Below are 17,136 nucleotides of genomic sequence, written 5' to 3'. Positions count from 1 at the left end.
TGCACCACTAGATTAAAACAGACAATCTTTGGGGGGCTATGTGATTGCCTCCTGCCCTTCAGTGAGAGTTAACTTGAATACAAAGAAGCTCTCACTATCGCAGAAATATTGATCAATAGTATCTAGTGCACACGCACACACGCATACACACGCACACACACAATGTATCATGTATCACATGAACAATGTTTAATTCTGTTTTTCATAATGCAATATCTTTTGGCAGAGGCACTGCGCTGCAGTGGTGGAAATTGTATTCACGTTCTTCACTTAAGTAAAAATATCGGCAATGTAGAAAAAGAAAAGTAGTAATTCTAAATGTGCTTGAGTAAAAGTACAAAAGTATTGGCATCAAAATGTACTTAAAGTACCAAAAGTATTAAGTACTCATATTGCAGAATGTCCGGTTCACAAGGTATCACAGGTACTTAAGTATTATTTTTAGGTATTTTGTTTTTCTTTTACTCCTTTTTAATTTATTCCACAGGTTAAATTGAAACAACCCATCGCTCCGACGTTGCAAAGGGCTCCAGTCAGCAGCGCCAATGGCTGCCGACATCTGGGTATGTATAAAATAAAGCTCTATGAATCTGATGATAGCTCAACCTCACCTCTTTAACAGATGGCCATCAGTGAACCACTGATCGTTTATCAACACTAAACAGAGTTAAACCTATAGAGTTAGGACGGAACTGCAGTTAACACATTTTGGACTGACGTCGAATTAAAAAAAAATCATTTTTTAAAATGTATTTATTCTGAAAAACCTCAGTGGTTCTCAATATTTCATGTCAAGGACCTCAAAAATAATATATATGTACAATGCCGCCGACCCCCATCTGAAAATATGTTGTTCCAGGGACCTCCCAGAAGCAAAGATTTGAGTTAAAAACTGAAACACAATATATATTCAAAGATTTAAGGCATATTTTCACGATTTTTCAAAAATAGCAGACCTACAAGCTCGTAGCGCGACACTCGGTGGCGCGCTATGAGCTTGTAGATCTGCTATTTTTCAATAGCTAAATTATAACATAATGTTTAAAACACCAAAAGGGGTTCCCGCACAAAATGGGTTAAGCTAGGGCTTGGCAGTAAACTAACAACACCTGCAGCTGTGATTTACGTTTGGGACGTTGACATTATGGGTCCATTAAGTCCACACGATGGCCACATATTTCGATGGGTCACCGATTTCACAGTATAATAATAACCACCGCCAAGCTGGAGCTGGAGGAGACGCAGAGGATGGAGGAGTCGAGGAGGCAATGATTCGGGTTGTCCTCTGAATGAAATGCATCCCAATGAAACTGCCTCTCACTGTCAGGCGAAAAGAAGTGACTGTTGTCTCCATGTGTATCAGAGGACACGTGTGGTTGTTTAGTGGTTCTGAAGTCTGGACCTTTTTAGGCCATGACCCTAAAAGAAAATAATCATATTTGAACTGGGGACCCCCCACCCCCACCCCCACCCCGATAGCAAGCACTTGGAATGTAGGAGTTGAGATATTGCACTTTGACTCGGTTTCACAGATAAATATTGCGAGGTGTAGATCGTCTATTTTCACAATTATTGCCCCTTTCTTATATTATTTGACAATTTGGTCAATGTTTCAGTTTTCATAGTATAGTTTGTTGATTACTTTTGATGCACTATTATGGTCTGTGAGATGGAGGATGACTGATTTAAGCAGTCACACCTGGCCTGAGTCAAACTAGAACTGGACTCAGAGCTGGGTGTGGCTGCGCACCTGTTGTGCATCATGGACTTGATCAAGGCACAACAGGATAAATCAGGCATCTCCACAAACAATCGGGAGAGCCTCTGTCCGGACAGTGGAGAGCTATCTGTCTGCTTGTGTAAAGTATTAATATTGTTGTGTTATTCCTCCATGTGCATGGAATAACACAACAATATTAATACTTTACACAGGAAGGCAGATAGCTCCCCACTGTCCGGACAGAGGCTCTTTTTGAGTGTTTGTGGAGATGACTGATTTAACCTGTTGTGCCGGTGCCGTGTCATTAGTCAGAAGGTTCATTGTTCCGAAATTACTATCCCTATCTCTAACCCTAACCTAAACCTAACCACAAGCACGGGAGCAAATCTAAACCTAACCGCAAGCACGGGAGCAGTGCATGTTCGGACTAACGGGACTTCGGATCTATGGGCAGTTTCCGTTGTGCCTTGAAGTCCATGCACAACAGGGTCTTTTTTTTAGGGATTAAAAAGTTCTTAAATGTCCTTAAATTGTCACTGTCATCCCCTGAAATCTTGCACAGGTTGAGAACCACTGTGGTCGACTCTTTACTACACCCTCCCCAAGACCAACAAGTAGGGGGTTGGCACTGACATATTGCATGGGAGAAATTGGCAATGAATAAATTGTGGGAGAAGAAAGAAAAAAAAGGTTAATTGCATTCAACTGATGTCCTATATAGGTCCCTGATTATATCACTGAGAAGAAACCTTGCTGCTTGGTGGGACAGAGAATCAGCAGTGGTGGAAAAAGTACTAAATGTTCTTTTTTCTTTACTTTCTTTTCTTTACTTTTACTTTTTTCTTTAAGTAAAAGTATCAATACTGATATGTAGAAATACAGGTAAAAGTCTGGTATTCATGTGATCAACACTAACTTCAGAACTGCATTCAACACATGTAGGCCTATATTATCAGATCATTACTTTTAATACAAACGTTGGGTTGAGACATTCTAAGACTAATAATCACGACTCAAGTAAAAATCCCATTTTCTTTTCCTACACTTTTTTTCATTTTAAAACAAAGAAACAAATCCAAGAAATGCCATGAATACAAAGATATAAGTATAGAGAAAATAGCCGACCTCCAAGGTCGCAGTGCGGCACATGTGTGTGCTTTGCAGATGCACTATTTCACTTGTTTGAGTCCCGATCTCTCTTTTGGGTCTCGACCTGAAAGGTTTGGGAAGCACTGCTCTAGAGGCTTTGATCAGTAACAGGAGTCTAGACCCCTGTCTCTACAGCTCTTTATAGTACACAAACAATGCACTTTCAGGTCAAACTGGAACACTATAACAACATTGAAGCTGATGAATGGGTTTTCCAAGTTCCTGATTGCCTGCAATTGGCAAACACACCTGAAATTGTATTTTCTGTTCATTAAAGAGGTGGAGAGAGACAGGGAGAGATGTCTGTTACTGAACAAACAATATATGTGCTTGAACCTTATCACGCCTGAACGATTATTTTGTGGGCCTAAACTCTTTTTTTAACACCGCCCTCACAGTTATTTGACAAGGCCTATACTGTTGTTGTACACCACCATTGCGCAAGGACGAGTATAATACATTACAGAGATCAATTAAGTTGTTAATCAAAACGTCTTGTGACGGTTCTTGTCGGATGGCTAATTGATCATAACAATTATGGTCATTAAATAAGGCACTCTAGAGGTCCTTTCAGATGAGCAGTGATCAACGCGGCTAGTAGAGGTCCTTTCGGGACCTTTGTTTTTACGCTTGCGTTGTCGTACGTGCTACGCATGAGCAGACCTGGAAGTCAGGATTTCCTACAGGCTTCAGACACAATTGGCTTCACTGCCCCCCTGGCGGAGCAGATCTCCAAGCTCACAACGCGTCGCGCTACGACGCATTGAGAGCTTGTAGATCAGCTATTTTCGGGGCGCAACCCAAGCACTCTACTGGAAATGTGGTATAGAAACACATTTGTTCAACGCAAAATGCTTATGTGTTCCAAGTTCAGGAGACTTCGGAAAAAAGCTATTCTCCTGAATGCTGCCTTCCGGCATGGCATGGAAAGGAGTGGCATTTGCATTTCTTCCACTATATAGTAAATGCCATGCATTCATTGTCTGGAGAGGGCAGTTGATTTACAGACGGGTAAAAGGCCCCTTTGATGTCTGTGTGCACGTCCCTGCTGCCCATCACAACAGCAACTAGAAAAAGTGCCCTTCTGGGCACAGGTCTCCACCAGGAGGATAGGAATGTTTAGGAGTAATATAAACATGTTTTTTGTTTGTTTGTTCCAATCTTTGACAATCAGGATGGAATATGGGAAATGGTGCAGATCCGTGTTGATCGCACGCATGCACAATCCACCTGTTGGTGGCGCTATAACAGGCCAATGTGAAATGGGTGGGCTATATTCCTCAGCCTAGTAGGAAAGTGCGTGAAAGAATTCACGTCAAATTGCACGCTGCGTTCATGATTTGAGGCTTTTTGTTCAAAACAGGCCAATCCTGCAAAATTTGAAAGGCAATGTTAGCCAATTAGGATGGAATATGAAATATCAGACACATCCGTCTTGAGCACATGACTATGGAGATACTGTGTAACGATTTGCGGGATTTTTGGACAAAATCCGGAGGAGTAATATCCAAAAATGTGTTTTACAAAAGTCGGCCTCCTGGTGGCGCTCTAAAAGCCAGATGTGAACTAGAGAGACTGTGTACCAATTTGCGCGATGTTTGGACAAAATCTGTAGGTGTACTGTGCAAAAACTTGTTTTGCACAAAGCGGCCTCCTGGTGGCGCTATAACAGGCCGTTCTGGAAAGTTTGGGGCAGAGGTTCATCGTTGGCATCCAGGGAGTGTGTGTGCAAAATTTGGCATCGACCGGGTTAACGGTGGCCGAGATTAGCTGCTCACGGACACACACACACACGGACGGACGGACGGACGGACACACGGACGGACGGACGGAGTGCAAAACATACTCTCCCCCCATGCCTTCGGCCTGGTGGAGACAATAAGGAAGGGGTCCAACTTGGCTGCTGTGCAAAGGCCTATTGCCAAAGCCCTAAGAAGCAGCCAGACAGGTATGAGGCAAGAGGCCAGTATCAGTCAGCAAAGCTCTGCGTTTACATGGACACTTTTAGTCAGGTTCAAACTTCAAACAAGATGAAAAATAAAAGCAGATTAAAAGTGGGCACGTAGTAAACATCAGATCAGATTGATCTCGCCACATGTAAACACTCGATCCAAAACCTTCAATCAGGGTTATTTTAATCAGATTGGAAGAAAAGTCTTATAAATGCAACTAAGACACAGCGTAGCCATGGTGTCTCCTTGCTCTCGGGGGCTGTTGTGAACACATGCAGTCAACACATGCACTGCAACTCCAACACATATTAGCAGTGGTGGAAAGTACTTTTTCTCAAGTAAAAATTTTAATTTTAATTTGAAACTGAGCTCCCTGTCAGTTCAAAGGAATGCTCCACAACATTTGAACCGTAATTGCTCCAGTTTCAACTTAGTTGTTTTTGACTCACTATGGCTGCTCCAGTTCCTTTGTAATTTAAATACCCTGGTTTTGCAAATGTATAGCCTAATGTCTAATGGATGTATTTTGATCGGCTATCATTGAAAATGAGGGCTTGCCCTCAAATTGAGGGATATAAAGGCGATGATGAATTCGGACAACTTCCAACACTGCTGCGTATTGACAATGTCAACATCAGCTCACCGCGCAGGCTTAGGGATGTCAGTTGTGCGAGCGTGTGTTGAGTGTTTTGAGTGTGTGTGTGTGTGTGTGTGTGTGTGTGTGTGTGTGTGTGTGTGTGTGTGTGTGTGTGTGTGTGTGTGTGTGTGTGTGTTTGTGTATGCTGGGAGTGTGTCACCATGTGTTTATCCTTCATACACATAGGCGGGGAGGTGGAGAAGAGTCTCAGCGATCCCAGTGTCGTGGGCTCAAGGACGTGGCAGCAGCAGCAGCTGCAGGCTCCCTGTCTCGCCACTCCCGCCGGTGAAGAGGTAACGTTTCAGTTTATGTTTTATTTATAGTACAAAATCACCCCAACAATGGGTGGTGGGCTGCGTGCATTTTAAGACCATGGTCATTTTAATGATCAGTCAATTGATTGTGTGTCGGCTTTGATCAATCAAACTAATGAAAGAATATTTTTCTATGTTTTTTCTTTAAAGCCATGAAATACACATTTTGAGAGGCGCCCCTCTTATGTCCAGCCTTTAGTGTGTGTGTGTAAACACAGACGTTAAATGCCATTGATGATGAATGGCCAGTTTTGAGTGTTTGTGTAAACAAAAAACATGAAATGCCATTGACAGTAAGAAGGCAAATTGTGATAAGCCGGAATGAGATGATGACGTATGATGATAAGAGCGCCCCCTCACTTCACACGGGTGTGATTTTTCTTTTACATCAATGTTAAAATTACAGTGTTTAGCCAAATATTTCCACTTCCCCACAGGTTGGGAAACAGAGCTGTTTTCTTTCAATTACATAACACAATAATGACACACTCTGTACTGTAGGTTCAGCTCAGAGGATTATGGGAGCGCATGATCCCAAAGAATGACTTCATTAGTTGTTATTTATACAGTGCATTCAGTGTTTTTGCAGTTTTGCAGTGATTAATCATGGTAATTATAGTGTAGTACGTGTGTGTCTGTACTGTGCTTGTATCACACTGCCCTTCCGAATTACCTCCGTGTGTTAACACGACAGGCCCTGTTTGTTCATCGTTTGGAGGGAGCTCCGGCCACGCTAATGTTCTGTTTTTGTTTTGTTTCCCACACCAAGGACAGGCCTGGTTGGCCAGGCCAGTTATAGCCCGGGACACGTCAGTGTTCCCTCGCGCCCCAATTAAACCCGTGATAGCCTACGACAGTGGTTCTCAAATGTTTTCATATCAAGGTACCCCAAACTGATAGCCTACCTATTACTACCCCAAACTGATACAGATTTGGGGCCAGAGACCCTCATGGCGGAAGAAGATCATAGTTGATTCTATGTGTTCCGTGGATCTGAAAATGCCACTGCGCTACTCAGTCTGGACAGTCTCCTATAGAGAGTATGCACATGCATGATTTTCCCATCAGGACACGCCCCCCCAGTGGCAAAACATTGAGCAACATGGAGTGTTGGAGTTTGGAAGCGCTCGTTGGAAATCACTCAACCGAAATCACTCAACCGAAGGACTTTTCTGTTTGGATGAATGGGCTGTCAAGGCCAGAAAGTCCCCTTATCCTTCACTAAACTCACCCCACACAGCTACTGCTGTTGTCCTGCAACGTCCTCTTATCATTCACTAAACTCACCCCACACAGCTACTGCTGTTGTCCTGCAACGTCCTCTTATCATTCACTAAACTCACCCCACACAGCTACTGCTGTTGTCCTGCAACGTCCCCTTATCATTCACTAAACTCACCCCACACAGCTACTGCTGTTGTCCTGCAACGTCCCCTTATCATTCACTAAACTCACCCCACACAGCTACTGCTGTTGTCCTGCGACGTCCCCTTATCATTCACTAAACTCACCCCACACAGCTACTGCTGTTGTCCTGCAACGTCCCCTTATCATTCATTAAACTCACCCCACACAGCTACTGCTGTTGTCCTGCGACGTCCCCTTATCATTCACTAAACTCACCCCACACAGCTACATATAAAGCATGTTTAAAACAACCAAGGTTGTCCAAAGTGCTGTACAGATCAGTGGCAATTGGCAAGCAAGAAAACACCAAATACAAACAAGAAATGTTGACATGATACAGGGAGCAAAATATAAGCATGAAAGATTAAAAAGAAAAGAAAAGATAAAACAAACATTATATGGACTCAAGTGGGATTAAAAGCCAAGGAAAATAGATGAGTCCCATTCTGGGCGGGAACCCCTTTTGGTGTTAGCATTATGTTATGCTTTAGCTATTGAAAAATAGCAGATCTACGAGCTTGTAGATCTGCTATTTTTGAAATATCGAAGAACGACTGACATAGAAACATAGCTTTTTCAAAAAACTGTCAGGATGTAGAAGACATTTTTAGAAACTGATCTCGGGTCAAAATTGGTTAAGGTGAGACTTAAATACATTTATAGACGGGGTTAAAGCGCCCCCTAGTGCTCTTCTTAATTATTCTGCCCTCTAGCAGTAACAGGATCAGCTGGTCCCAGAGCTCTAGCTGTGGTGTAGGGTTTATTCTGCCCTCTAGCAGTAACAGGATCAGCTGGTCCCAGAGCTCTAGCTGTGGTGTAGGGTTTCAGGAGCTCAGAGAGATATGCCCATTTAAACATCTAAAAGCAAATAAGAGGACTTTAAAATCGTTTAGTACCGGTCAATAGATGACCAGCAGTGTTCTGGACCAATTGCAGTCGTCTAATTGCCGACTGTTCGATGCCAATATAGAGCGAATTGCAATAGCGGATTTGATTTAATTAGATTTGATTAGATTTGATACTGAATTGTTAACTTAGGTTTTTACTCGAACAGCGCTATTTCTGGGAAAGGTTGGCAATGCAATCCAATCACACATTGTCATCGCCGTTGCCTCCATGTTGCCTTCTTATAGAGCTACGGTTACCTTCCGTTGAGATACAGATGCCCCTGCAGGGCTGGAAGAGGCGTCTACCTTTATATGTCTATGGAGACTGTGTGCATGTCATAAGACAAAACAAGCATGCCTCATCGCGATGCATTGTGAGCTTGAATATCTGCTATAGAGCGTCGCAGTCCCTCCCCCTTTCAGAACGAGTGGCCCAGGAAATTAATCCCAATGCATTTTTCCCATAGGCATTTCAAAACGTATTTATTTAAAGACCTTTTAAGCGTCGTACGAAGCCAACTCTTGTCGTGACAAATCATGACAACACACACAATATTTTAAATTTGGACCAAACAAATAATTACAAAGAAGAAAAACAACAATAAAAGTGTTGTAACCTGCCGTTTTTTTCTACTTCCTAATTCTTTGTTTGGCCCGAAAAATGTGTGTTGTCATGATTTGTCACGACAAGAGTTGGCTTCGTACGAGGCTTAAAAGGTCTTTACAGTAAATAAATACGTTTTGAAATGCCAATGGGAAAAATGCATTGGGATTCATTTCCTGGGCCACTCGTTCTGAAAGGGGGAGGGACTGCGACGCTCTATAGAGGCTATGCACGTGAGATCATCATCATACACCTAAACGCCTACTGAGTGGCAAAAAACTACTTTCTGGCCTTAAGTTGACGGCCCATACATCCAAACAAAAAAAGTCCTATCTGATTGCATTAAACAAAGTTTAAATTCACTTTGCCACTCGCTCGATTTGCCACTCACTTCATGCATGTGCATACCCTCTATTCTTGCCATTTTATTTAAATGGGGATTAAGTGGTTGAACTGTTCCTCATTTAGCTGGAGACCCCCCCACCACAAGGACCCCTCTTTGAGAACCACTGCCTACAGGGCAGAGAGCCTTTTGGCTCTGTGCCTGATGCACGTCCCCCCTGGTTAGAGAGAGTCTCATTGTCATTCTATACGGCCTGCTGCCTTTCGCTTTGCTTACTGATGCTGCCGGGGCATTTGGGCTGTGTCAAGCGTGGAGGAGAGAGTCATGTGAGCGCTGGCCCTGGAGGAGAACATCACAGCTGACCCGCGCTGTCATAAAGTTACGTTAGAGAACATGTCACGCTGTCAATATTTCATGCTGCGTGACATGGCTGCTTTTCCTTTGTTCACCAACGGCTGTAGACGCGGCGAGCGCTGTCACGCATACCCGCCGATCGAGCAGGAATGCCGACTATCAGTGGAGATTAATGGCGAGGTGTTATAGCTAAGCGAAAACAAGAGGGGGAGCGTTTAGGGAATAATGCCATACATTTTAATGTGCATTTTGTGTGATTGATCTTCCTTGTCTCACCGCTACTTCAGGTGCCAGAGAAGTTAACCTCGACGAGGAGCGAAGGGGACAGGCTGTTAGGCTGGCAGGCCCTAAAGAGGGGCTGGGCTTTCAACAGGACACCACCTCTCTGTGCCAGGAGTCAACCCGGAGACGGCTCTGATACCAACGGGAGGAGCCCTCCTGTCAACATCACAACGGGTACAGAGTCCTTCCTCTTGCAAAACGCCACTGGTGTCGGACCGTACAGGCCGCACGCCCCTCTCTGTAGATCAGGGGCTGCTCAGCCCGTGAGGCCGACCGTCCCTTTGGACAGAGTGGAGAGAAGCTATCAGCCCTCGCACGTGGAGACGAGCTCCGCCGTGACCACCCTCGTCCCTCAGACCAGCGCCGGGTTCTCCTCCATCACCATCAGCTCCAGGAAGGTACTAACACGGTCGTCCAGCTTACCCATCTCGCTGCCCCCGGACGGCCCCTCCGCAGCGGGCCCTGACCCCGACCTCGTCACCATGGAGCGGAATGCCACCATCGTCAAAGTGACGGAGCACAGCGTGACGTCCAGCCGTCCCCCACCGAGCAGCACCAACGAGTACAAGGAGCCCCCGCGCACGCCCGACACGTTGGTGCGGAGGAGGAAGGCCACCATTATCAAAGTGACAACAGAGCACAGGGAGACGTACGTGGGAGGACCCACTGACGGCCCCCCGGACTACAGACACAGCTACACGGAGGGACTGTACAGGGAAGACTGCAGCGTGTGGCGTCAACGGGACCTCATGGGTACGTCAGAACTCGACTCCTCCTCCACGCCCTCGGGTCGCCCACTGGGGTCACCGGAGAGCACGAGCTGGGCCTGTGAGACAACAGACACGTCCACTTCCATTATTGATCCGGAGAGCGAGGGACACACGTTGCACAGGTCCACACTGAGCCTCTACGTGAGTGTCCCGCCAGCCGTAGAGGCGCCCCCTGCACCCCCTGAGCTCTCCCCCACGGCTCCCGGTGAGGGACCTCTGAGCTGCTACTCCCGGGTCTACAGACACGCCGAGCCGACCCGGGAGGAGAATGTGCCACAACCTGCTATATCCAGGAGCCTGAGTGTCGGGCCAGAGTCCAATATCGACTCTGCAGGGAGTCCGGCCGGTTTCCCCAGCAGACACGGGACGTCCCATGAAGGCACGCATCAGCCCAGAGGAGATGGGAGTGTGAGAGGGCCACCACGGCTCCAAACGCCACTCAGACCGTCACTGTCAACGCCTCTGACTCTGATCAAGAGTCCAGGTAGAGTTTTTTTTTTAAATCTATATCCCAAGTTTCACAGCAGAGGTTCCCAAAAAAATTTCTTGATCAGGGCCCACCTGAAAATCTCAAACGCGCTTGCGGCCCACCCATCAGGGCCCACCCATCTCACCACATTGAGGCCCACCCATCTCACCACATTAAGGCCCACCCATCTCACCACATTAAGTGGTCAGTTAAAAAAATATACAGTATCTTTCAAAATTGCTTAAATTGTTAACATTGTTTTTAATACTGTTTTTTAAATTGTGTTCTCTATTTTGAGAAATCTTAGAAAGTAGCCTACCTCCTTAGCTAGTTCCCCTCTTGGGTAACATCATTCAGTATTATGTACACACACACACACACTCACTCGCACGCACGCACGCACGCACGCACGCACGCACGCACGCACGCACGCACGCACGCACGCACGCACGCACGCACGCACGCACACACACACACACACACACACACACACACACACACACACACACACACACACACACACACACACACACACACACACACACACACACACACACACACACACACACGCGTTGACGTACACCCCTCCACATACGCGTTTCATCTCCTGAAGTTATTATGCAACTCCTCTCATCACAGGGTTGATTCCACTCTCTTCACCTTCTGACTGACGTTTGTGTCGAGATGAGACGATGATACTTTCATCCCGCCGCTGCCGTAGTAATTGAAACGCGGCCCGCCGTTGGCTCTGGCAGATATCTGCGTTGGCGGCTGCTTTGTCAAAAAACATCCCCCCCCCACTCCCCACCCTCTCCTTCACCACCCACAGACACTCTCATTTTCACCTGCTTTAATTTCCCCACATGTCCTTTTGCATAATCTATAATCCCAGCAGTCCTTTTTCTATTCCGTTACTGGCAAATAGTTCCAAAGAGCTGCTAACCATGTTTGAAATATATCCAGGTTGTGTCAGAATACCTCTGCACTAATACTGCTGTATACCCTTGCTATACATAGCATGCTTGTGTGTGCGTGCGTGCGTGCGTGCGTGTGTGAGTGCGCGCGCGCACGCGTGTGTCTGTGTGTGTGTTGTGCGTGTCTGTGCATGCGTGCATGCGTGCATGCGTGTGTCCTTTTCCTGAAAACAAACAGTTTTGGACATGCAATGTTTCCACCAGCGATGATACTGTATAATCTTCATTACTGACAATTCAAGCTGCTGTTATTAAAAGCACCGCAAATATGCACGGCTTGCACGCGTTCAAAGCTAAAAGCGACACAGATCTGTATCTGTAATCCGATGGACTTTCCTGCTGAGCGCCTTCATGCTAGATCTCATCTTGCTGTGCCACGGTGCCACCGCGTGTGAAATTATTAATTACTCTTTAATCGCTTCCATTAAGGGCATCATCTATTAATTACTATGGCCCACGGCTACAGGATTTCAACTCGACATGTGATGAAAGTCTACCTCTAAACGAGACGGCAGGCTATTGTGTAGACAGGTTTTATGTTATGTAGGTTATGTTAGAGCAGATAGGCCTCCAGCAAGTAGATTGTATTCTATTCACTGCAATTATGTTGGTCTTACTGTAGGTGTTCTCATGTATCTCGTATTGTGCTGTTGCTTTAGAGATAGCAAATCAGAAACCGACACTTTATCTGAATAGGTCTTCTTCTTCTTCTTCTTGGCTTTATTGTATTCAAAAGTCCTTTTATAATGGGTTTGCTTAATGATTTACAGTATGAAAAACACAATGCATTGCCTTGTTGTTGAAATGTGCTATATACAAACAAACGTTTTCCCTTGCCTTGCCTTAAACATACAGATGAAGGAGCATCGCAGAGCATGATATATTGACAGCGACGTTCAATTTGTGTATTAGGTAACATCATTAATGCAGTTCAGTCGATCATTAATGCACTCCAGACTCCAGTCAATCATCAAGTGATTGCAGAGAGTCAGTCGTCCGTGTGTGTTCCAGATCCATTTCCTCTTCCCTCTGCACTTCCATGAAAGTGAAGTAAGCACATGGTGGCAGCGCTTGATGATGACAGAAGTGTTTTCTAAACGTCATGAATTAGAAGTCACAGATTAAAAGATCTCTCTCTCTGGCGTTTCAGATCCCGACAAACAGCAGACGCCGGAGGACATCCTCGCCGCCAACGCGGCCGCCATCATCGCTAACATCAAACTCCAACGACGACTCAACCCTGTGACATCATCATCATCATCGCCTCAGCGAAACACAGGTTCAGTATTATTACTGAATAGAAGAAAGTACCACGGCACCGATGGTCATAAATTCGCGATAACGGAACGGTTGGCAGCAGCCAGGTGTTTTTGACCACCAGAATCTACTCTGCCCAGGGAATATGACGCATTCTTCTCACTACCAAGGGTTAGGGTTAGGGAATACGACGCATTCTTCTCACTACCAAGGCGACAAACATTTGAAGTCTTGGGTTACCGAGACGAGAGGGGCGATGATTTACGATTCTGTCCCTATCGGGAAGTAACTCAAATGGCGCAGAGTCGGCATTGTTCGCCACAACGCCTTTATCGCCTATCGGCTTGCTCAGTGGTGCCTCCTGTAGCACAAGTCCGCTTCAGGCTCCATCTTTTTAACTTTATATTTTTGTTAGTTTTTTGTCTAAACTATAGTTTCACACTTAGTATCAGGGGGCTGTAATCTGTTCTCACCAAGCGGGCCGAGTGTTCCGCCTTGCTGGTGCCGAGTGTTCCCCAGATAAATGGTGCAGAGTTTAGGTATTGGTGCCGAGTGTTCCCCAGATAAATGGTGCCGAGTTTAGGTATTGGTGCCGAGTGTTCCCCAGATAAATGTTGCAGAGTTTAGGTATTGGTGCCGAGTGTTCCCCAGATAAATGGTGCCGAGTTTAGGTATTGGTGCCGAGTGTTCCCCAGATAAATGGTGCCGAGTTTAGGTAGTGTCGTATACTACTGCATCTCAGTAAAACTTTTAGGTGCTTTAACTTTACTTGAGTATTGTTTTCAGTACTAAATACTTCTTGTCCACTACATCCCAGTCAGAAAACTATAACTTTCTTTCTACACTATCATTATTTGACAGTTTTATTTAAAGTTACATTTCAGATTCGGATGATTATACCACTCTATCTCATTAGCTATTAAAAAATAGCAGCTACAAGCTATTATCACAATGCGACACGTTGTGAGCTGCTGTCCATGAAAGACTTTGACACGTTTTTCAGACATGAAAATAAATGAATGAAATAAAACACATACATATATTTTAATGGCGGTACTATTTTAGTTTTTACTTACACTTGTAACATTAACAGTATTTGATACAGAGTATACTTTCTTCCACCACTGACCAGAAGACGGTTAACATTCTAATGTCAGAAAGACATTAAAGGCATAGCTGCAGTGCAGAGGACCAGAGGTGCACTGCAGCTATGATTTAATTAATATTGATGAAGTGAAATTGCTTCTCTCACACAACTGTGTTCGTTTGTTTCATTGGTAAGAATGTGGTGTGGCGGACCTGAAACTGAGGCTACGGTGAATTACTGTGGAAAGGCCCTCTGTGAATTACACGCAACGGAGTGAAACCAAGCTATATGTAAATAATATATGTAAAAGAAGAAGTTGTCAAATGAAAATTACACTTTAATTATTAAAAGTGTAACTTCCATTTGGCAACTCTTTTTTTGTTATCTGTGCAGTCACACCGAACTGTGATGGTGAGTGCGGATTCTGCCAATGCCGATGGGAATTGAGCGGTTTGTTGCCATAAATTGTGGATGTAAAAAAGAAAAAAAAAGCTCTGTTCCCATTGAAAAGCATTGGCAGAATTAAAGTTTGGAGTGACCATGCACCCTAGACCAAACTTTAACCAATTTTGACCTGAGATCAGATTAAAAAAATGTCTTCTACATCCTGACAGTTTTCTGAAAAAGCTATGTTTCTATGTCAGTCGTTCTTCGATTTTTCAAAAATAGCAGACCTACAAGCTCGTAGCGCGCCACTCGGTGGTGCGCTATGAGCTTGTAGATCTGCTATTTTTCAATAGCTAAAGCATAACATAATGCTAACACCAAAAGGGGTTCCCGCCCCAAAATGGGTTAATTGTAATTTGTGCCTATGAGGCCTAGCTATTTATTTCTAGCCATGCTAGCTGGCCAAGTCTAACCGTGCTAGACTAATTTAAAACCAGTGGTTCTGGTGACTAATATTTTTCTTCTGATGCGTTTTGTTTTTTTCTTCAGTTTTATATATATTTAAATTTTATTTTAATATAGACCCCATCATGGCTACAAGCGTTGCGAGCTTGTACATCTGCTATTTTCAGCGAGTGTAACATAGTTATTTGGTTTTTGTTATTTGTCTTCATAGCAGGATGTGCTAGGAGCAGGGAAAAGGCCAGACGCTCGGCTCAAAGGCCAGACCAACAGAGAACCAGTGCAGTCCACCTCGACCCGCCCCATGCCGGGTTTGTTCCCCTGAGTCCTGATCCAAACAGAAGAGCAGACACAGCTGTTTCGCTTCAGGTATGCTTTCGGAACAAACTTTTCCTTTCCTCCGCTCCGTATAACTTTCTGATGAGAGACTAAGGCTGACGGCTTAATGCTCTCCACAGGAACATTAAACTCTCGCCATAATATTCTATGCAGAATATTTCACGCTGTGATAGACAATGTTTATCCTATTCCCATCTTCCTCCCGGGCTTATACGAAACACACCACAGTGTGTCGGTGAGACAAAATGAGCGTGTCAGTAACAAATGGGCCAGCACCGATGCTCTCTCACAACCGCAGAGGTTCCTATGCAAGCAGACAGTGCTGTGGCTCTTTTGTTGGTTCCACACATTTCTATCTTAGCCAACATACCCACTGATGCACCCACTGATGCACCCAGAGACTTTGGATGTACGCAGAATAAAGGAATCAATGTCCACAGTTTGAATGTCGTTTTGATTTGCATTTACTTCCATTAAAGTGCAGTGATAGTACAGTATATTACAAACAGCTCCTTCTGGCATTGTCTGTCCTGTGTTGTTTGTCTGCTAAACCGCTGAGCCACGGCCCAGGCCATGATAGTGCTACCTTTATTACTATTTCATGGTGCATCTTTCTGCCCTTTTTGAGTGGTGCAGCCACTCCAAGGAACAGCAATGTGTGTCTGTTTCGGGTAGCAACAGGTGACAAGGTGGTGCTGTTGAGCTTCACACTGTGTACAAAGAAGCTGAGTTTTTTGTGTTAGTGTAACACCTGCACAGAGCACAGTGCGGTACAGACTACATAGTCCGACAGCCAAAAGTCTGACAAGTTACAACCAACAGTCTGACAGCCAATAGTCCGACAGCCAAAAGTCTGACAAGTTACAACCAATAGTCTGACAGCCATAGTCTGACAACCAATAGTCTGACAGCCATAGTCTGACAACCAATAGTCCCAACAGCCAATAGTATGACAACCGATAGTCTGACAGCCAATAGTCCGACACCCCAACAGCACCACTAATTTCAGATGGGTCTGATTTTCTTCCTTTTTTTGGCATGCAGGAAGCTCTGGAGAAGTCCAGGCCAGATTTCATCAGTCGCTCCCAGGTACAGTAAACCATACCCATACTGCGGTAGGCTCGGGATTTCCACGATTTCAAGCAGAGTATAGGCCTACTTGTACTTGTACTTGTACTTGTACTTACATGTACTTAATGACTTTCCACTACTGTATTTAAAAAATATATCGGATTTAAATGAACAAGGGTCCCGGTTTGTTTCAGTTTGTTTCAGTCTTCTACATCCAGCTTTTAGTTACCGTTACCAGACCTTGCATTGAACTACACTTTCCTGTGCTCTTTTTTTTGTTGCAAACTGTTAATAAAGTACTCAGTACCAATCAATGAAACCCTCTCCTGGCAGGGCAGAGTGAGAGAGCTGGAGCAGAAGACCCAGGCGAGGAGGAGGAGGGAGGCGGCGGTGTCGTTGGAGCCGCGGTCAGACGCCATACTGGGGCCCAAGGCAGGCCGCCATCATCCCCCCCGCGGCCACCACGCTGCTCAGACTGGTACCGTACCTCACCCCGCTCACCCACTGTGTGCCACTTATTGTTGTCTCCATGCAGCTGCACTGGCTGTATGCCAGCACGCACGCACGCACGCACGCACGCACGCACGCACGCACGCACGCACGCACGCACGCACGCAAACATACTTACTTACTGCCTGTTGATCTCTCTTGTCTTTCAATTTGTCACTGTA

The 17,136-nt window shown here is 45.1% G+C and overlaps 1 protein-coding gene across 1 annotated transcript in view; it reads left to right on the top strand.

Moving 5' to 3' along the window:
- Positions 1 to 17,136, top strand: part of cUnh10orf90 (chromosome Un C10orf90 homolog) — a gene marked incomplete at its 5' end in the record, with an annotated part of 43,674 nt that overhangs the window by 9,997 nt on the left and 16,541 nt on the right. Inside the window, 7 exons of the mRNA XM_083787478.1 lie at positions 488 to 563; positions 5,645 to 5,751; positions 9,655 to 10,903; positions 13,013 to 13,141; positions 15,270 to 15,424; positions 16,439 to 16,483; positions 16,799 to 16,943. Of these exons, the coding sequence (XP_083643604.1) occupies positions 488 to 563; positions 5,645 to 5,751; positions 9,655 to 10,903; positions 13,013 to 13,141; positions 15,270 to 15,424; positions 16,439 to 16,483; positions 16,799 to 16,943 (1,906 nt within the window). The remainder of the gene's footprint in view (positions 1 to 487; positions 564 to 5,644; positions 5,752 to 9,654; positions 10,904 to 13,012; positions 13,142 to 15,269; positions 15,425 to 16,438; positions 16,484 to 16,798; positions 16,944 to 17,136) is intronic.

The sequence above is a fragment of the Protomyctophum parallelum genome (assembly GCF_964188405.1).
Source record: "Protomyctophum parallelum genome assembly, chromosome: 17".
NCBI lineage: Eukaryota > Metazoa > Chordata > Actinopteri > Myctophiformes > Myctophidae > Protomyctophum > Protomyctophum parallelum.
Note: the sequence above shows the minus strand (reverse complement) of the source record. Positions and strands in the feature narration are given on the sequence as shown.